Source organism: Aptenodytes forsteri, unplaced genomic scaffold, assembly GCF_000699145.1.
Source record: "Aptenodytes forsteri isolate BGI_AS27 unplaced genomic scaffold, ASM69914v1 Scaffold357, whole genome shotgun sequence".
NCBI lineage: Eukaryota > Metazoa > Chordata > Aves > Sphenisciformes > Spheniscidae > Aptenodytes > Aptenodytes forsteri.
Genome location: NW_008795671.1, coordinates 275,746 through 276,829, shown reverse-complemented (window position 1 = coordinate 276,829; position 1,084 = coordinate 275,746). Strand labels below are relative to the sequence as shown.

Sequence of the window (1,084 nt, the reverse complement as noted above, 5' to 3'; positions counted from 1 at the left end):
ATTGACCTGGGCATTTGCGAAAGCAGTCACCGCGAACTGTGGGGGGTTGCTTTATCGAGCTCCGGTTTGACATCGATTTCCCGGTTAGCGTCTTTTATCCCTTATTTCTATGCCACCAGGTTAAAAGTCACTAGGATGACGGCTGCCTTGGCACCTTCGAGAGAGATGCTGTAAGACTTCGCTGTGATGGTATTTGGAGCAACTTGGGCGCTGGCGGGGGGAAGCGGATGCCTTTTCCTACATGTCCTTAAACCATGTGCAGGCAAGAGGAGCCCATGAAATTGGTAACCTGGGTCTGGATGGCATCGTGCAACAAAATGATTGGCGTGCTGCTGGTCTTTTTCCCCGCTCTGCTCCTGGAGATGGACGTGCTGCCCAGGAGCGCCGGGCGGAAGGTGCTTCTCTCCGCAGCCTCCTCGCAGCGGTCGGTGGCTCGGATGGACGGGGATGTCATCATCGGGGCCCTCTTCTCTGTCCATCACCAGCCGCCGGCTGAGAAAGTGCCCGAGAGGAAGTGCGGGGAAATCCGGGAGCAATACGGCATCCAGAGAGTCGAAGCCATGTTTCACACTTTGGATAAAATTAACGCCGACCCGGTCCTGCTACCTAACATCACCCTGGGCAGCGAGATCCGAGACTCCTGCTGGCACTCCTCGGTGGCCCTGGAGCAGAGCATCGAGTTCATACGGGACTCCCTCATCTCCATCAGGGACGACAGGGACGGGGGCGCCCGCTGCGTTTCCGACTCGCAGCCCCAGCCCCAGACCAGAGTGAAAAAGCCCATCGCGGGGGTGATCGGCCCCGGCTCCAGCTCGGTCGCTATCCAAGTCCAAAATCTGCTCCAGCTCTTCGACATCCCCCAGATCGCTTACTCCGCCACCAGCATCGACCTGAGCGACAAAACGCTGTACAAATACTTCCTCAGGGTGGTCCCCTCCGACACGCTGCAAGCCAGGGCCATGCTCGACATCGTCAAGCGCCACAACTGGACCTCCGCCTCCGCCGTCCACACGGAAGGTAGGTATGGGGCGGCCCGCAGCCTCCCGCGGGGCCCCAGGGCCCGCCCCCCGGCCGGCCCCGGGGC

General features: G+C 60.5%; 1 protein-coding gene across 1 annotated transcript in view; it reads left to right on the top strand.

The window, feature by feature from the left end:
- The first annotated feature begins 254 nt into the window (after positions 1–254).
- Positions 255–1,084, top strand: part of GRM1 (glutamate metabotropic receptor 1) — a 229,176-nt gene continuing 228,346 nt past the window's right edge. The window contains 1 exon segment of the mRNA XM_009282500.2: positions 255–1,017. Within this exon segment, the coding sequence (XP_009280775.1) occupies positions 255–1,017 (763 nt within the window).